Below are 3,898 nucleotides of genomic sequence, written 5' to 3'. Positions count from 1 at the left end.
AAGACAAGATTATAAATCCAAATGTATTCCCTCTTATCACGTTTTGATGCCGGCGACGGCGTTTTGCCTTATGGGTCTCTTTCTCAATGCACTTGAACTACTAGTAGTTTCGATTTTTCTTCTCGCCCGTAACAATTAATTAGTAGTACTGAACTTACTAGTTATTACAGCAACAAATGTCAAAGTACACTTATCCACAAAGTTCAGCTGGTCAAGCCTTAATTGTGAAAATCATACGTTCAAATGGTAGTAGCGAAAATTTTACACAAACTAAAAGCAGTAAAGAGACGTATCTAGTAATTATCTTGATCAAAGAACACATTTATATCACAGTTTACTCATCACCGTATGCATTTTATTTATTCATCAAAACACATACATACACACCCCCATAATACGAAAAAAAAAACTGTACGTAAACAAGGTAGATAACAATAAAACCACCCATTACTACATCACTAGATTATTATCCACTGGGTAAGAAGATAACATATCACATAGCATAGTACTGGTATTTATTTAATTTTCCTTAACACATGATAAAGCTTTTATTCATGGTGTGTGATCACGTACGTACACTCATTATTATTATTAGACATCAGTTGGAAGTTCCAACTTGGAATCAAAGGGCTGTTGCTCTTCAAGATCACCATAGGGACGTTGTCCTCTCCAATTACCAGGTGGATCATAATTGCATGTAATAAAATACCAACCATTATTGCACCGAACCCTAGCACAACCAAGACGTACTGAGTTACGCCACACCACCTGAGTATAATGTCCACACACTTTTCCCGCTGCACAAGTATTTGAATTATAATTGTAAAATTGCTTCTCATCAACCCACATCTTCACGGCTCTCGCGGCGTGGAGCTGAGGGTAGGCGGCGGCTAGATTTTCGCCGTAAGGCCCACCGGAGTGCTGCATCCTGCAGTCCCCAGCTCTCTGATTTGCATAATTTTGGGCAAAGGCCGCTAGCCTATTGTCCCATGTCATGGGACCAACACCAACTTGTCTACGTGCTGCATTGTGAGCGTTAAGATAATCTTGGGGAGAGTTTTGAGCTTGAGATGAGTGAAATAGTATAGCAAAGGTAATGAAACAAGCAACTAATGTTGTGGAGTATCCCATTTTGGGTTTTGGTGAGAAACAAGGAATAGTATGGATGGGTTTTAATAGGGAAGAAGAGTTGAAAAGTCTGCAATTAGTAAAAGAAAAGAATTGGAAGGTTACATGTTAGCAGACTTTATATGATTATTAATTTAAAAGCATATGATATTAGGGTTAAAGTTAAAGAATATAATGTTGTCACATCACGCGAGATAAGAGCCGCCATTAGTCTTTCTTGATGAAAACCATTATTGACGTGATTGTTTGAACAACTCTAATTAATAAATTATTTTTTTATTAGGGGCCTTTTCCCTTTAATTTGGCCAAAGAATTTCACACAGTCATTCATGTTAAATATATCTAGCTCGGAAAATATACGTTCTTATATGTTATAGATCATGTGACAGAATTAATTTTATTTATGAAATGAACTTAAAAATGGTGTACTCCATTGAATTTTCTTAGAGTGGAGAGGTAAGTATTGCCTTATTGAAGCGATAAGACCTAACGTTTATGAGATTCTACAAGACTGAGTCGGAATATGCTTCATGAAAGTGACAACATCTAAACTTATTATCTGTATTTTAAGGGAATGCATTCTATCCCAAGGTGTAGCCAAGATTTGACGTTTGTGAATTTTGATCTAATCTTGGAATCTATATTTTCATTTTAGTTAATAGGCTCATAATTAAAATATTTGTATATATTTTATGAATTTTCTAATACAAATAAAAATTAGTTAAGCAAATATTATTGAGTTTGTCCGAACCGGTAGCTAATATATAGTTCTGTGATGTTAGATGTCAATTAATGCAAGTAGGAGTGTCCTCTATTTTATCTGTTGCGGACATCGTCGATTTCTTTACTTATTTTTGGCAAAAGAAGATGAAACGCATGATTGGATGGAAGTTGTCACGGGGGCGTTTTTGGTCAGTCCGAAGTCATACCCGCACGGCAGTCAAGTTCCGCACTTGACTCAGCCTTCCTTAGCACTTAGCCAAATTTCAGCAAGTTTGGCCTTCATAAAAGTTTTAGGCAGCAAATCAGAAAATCAATAAGAACACAAAGCCAATACGGGAAAATTCCCAACCCTTGTATTAATTTCGAAAATATACAGAGGAACCCTCACTTCGCTATGAACACAAGTCGTTCACAGCCCACTTTTGACAAAGAACACAAGTCGTTCTTGGCCGACACTAAGACCTGCCCAAGCCTAGCCTTAGTCCCCTTTGAAACCCTCACGTTTCACTCTTGTTTCGCACTTATAATTTCACGCGAAATTACCTACACCCATCTGACTAAGTCCAAAGGCCCTATTTATAGAACATAGGCAGCTCTTAGGACTTGACAGCACAATGACACTTGTCGTCTACAGCTTTTGCCACTTGTCGGGCTAAGTCTAAATCTGATCCTAACATGAAGTTGACATCCCCAACTACTTAGGACATGATATACACGAAATGGATAATGGGTACAAGCATAATCAGTCATGGGACAAAGAGGTTATGACAAGGTAACCGCAAACTGCTTTTCATGTGCATTGCATGTGCCATCTTCACTTGGCCGGCTGAATCACGCCTAAGGCTTGTTTTGTGCCAAGCCTTAGCTCAATTTGACATTGCTCCGCGCCAATGTCTTGCCCGCAACCTGCTGCCATGATTTTGCCGCACACGCCCGACGCCGCTGCCGCCCGCGCACTGCCTTGGCCTAGTTTCTGCCTTGCCCATGTCAACCTTCATTTCCCTCATGCCATTGCTTGTATTTTCCTTCACATAGCCTTGCCTTAGCTATTGAAAGCCTTTTCCATCATCCCGCATTTTCTCTTTGCCTTAGCTTAGCCCGCACTTAGCTGCCACAACCCAAAATGCCGTGCCACTGATCTTGGTGCGCATGCCATGCCATGCCGCCCCAACACTGCCCATGCTGCCTTGTCAAGCCTTTGCCAAGCGCGCCTTGCCTGTCCCAAGGCCTTGGCCAATTCTTGCCCACAACAGCCCTCAATGACAATGTCTTGTCTGTCGCCCGCATGATCGTTTTGCCCGCACATAGGCCAATGACAAGGCCATCACGCCCCAATCCTTGCCACAGTCGTGCCCACGTCCGTTGACAAAGAGTCAGGTCCTAACAAACCACCCGCACCCTTTGAAATCGACGTCCTCGTCGAGCCAACTCAATTAATCAACCCCAAGGGGTTGTTGACGTAAAATGCCGCCCCTGGTACTCCATTCACATCTGCCATTATAGCGTTTTCCTCCGCCACTTGTTCCTGTTTTTCCGCAGCTAGAATTGCATTCACCCTAGCCTGCACCAGACAGTCCTTCTTTAAGTGCGGTCCACCACAAGTAAAGCAGCCTTTGAATTTGCCGCTCCTTTCCTTGCCGTTGTGAATTTCCTGTCTCACATTCTTGACCAGTCCCTCATCTTCGGCAGCTTGGCCCTTCCCGCTTTTCTTCCATTCCCTTGCCTTGGCTTTCCTTCCGTCGGATTTTGAATGCAAAGTTTCAGCAGGGTCATCACCTATGTTTAGGTCCGCCAACGCATCCGCCGCTGCAATGGCAGTAGAGAGGCTTTGAACATTCTGCCTTCTCAACTCCAATTGCGCCCAGCCCTTCAATCCACTCATAAAGTAATGCAGCTTGTCTTCCTCTGCCATATTACTTACATTCAGCATCAAGGACAAGAATTCCTTGACATAGTCCCTCACCGTGCCACTTTGTTTCAAGCGACGCAGTCCATCTCTTGCAACCCACGATGAGTTTGTCGGAAGGAATTGAGATTTTAACTCCTT

The 3,898-nt window shown here is 42.0% G+C and overlaps 1 protein-coding gene across 1 annotated transcript; it reads right to left on the bottom strand.

Annotated features, from left to right (window-relative positions):
• Positions 1–305: 305 nt before the first annotated feature.
• LOC109218194 (basic form of pathogenesis-related protein 1-like) lies at positions 306–1,192 on the bottom strand. Its single transcript, XM_019382542.1, has one exon. The coding sequence runs from the start codon at positions 1,129–1,131 to the stop codon at positions 592–594; it is 540 nt and encodes a 179-aa protein (XP_019238087.1). The 5' UTR covers positions 1,132–1,192; the 3' UTR covers positions 306–591.
• Between the last annotated feature and the right edge of the window lie 2,706 nt (positions 1,193–3,898).

This window comes from Nicotiana attenuata, unplaced genomic scaffold (assembly GCF_001879085.1).
Source record: "Nicotiana attenuata strain UT unplaced genomic scaffold, NIATTr2, whole genome shotgun sequence".
In the NCBI taxonomy this organism is placed as follows: Eukaryota; Viridiplantae; Streptophyta; class Magnoliopsida; order Solanales; family Solanaceae; genus Nicotiana; species Nicotiana attenuata.
The sequence above is the reverse complement of the archived record's forward strand: the minus strand, read 5'-3'. Positions and strand labels throughout refer to the sequence as shown.

What these genes read in the sequence shown, in the direction of transcription:
- LOC109218194 (XM_019382542.1), bottom strand. Translation starts at nt 1,131, where the DNA reads ATGGGATACTCCACAACATTAGTTGCTTGTTTCATTACCTTTGCTATA.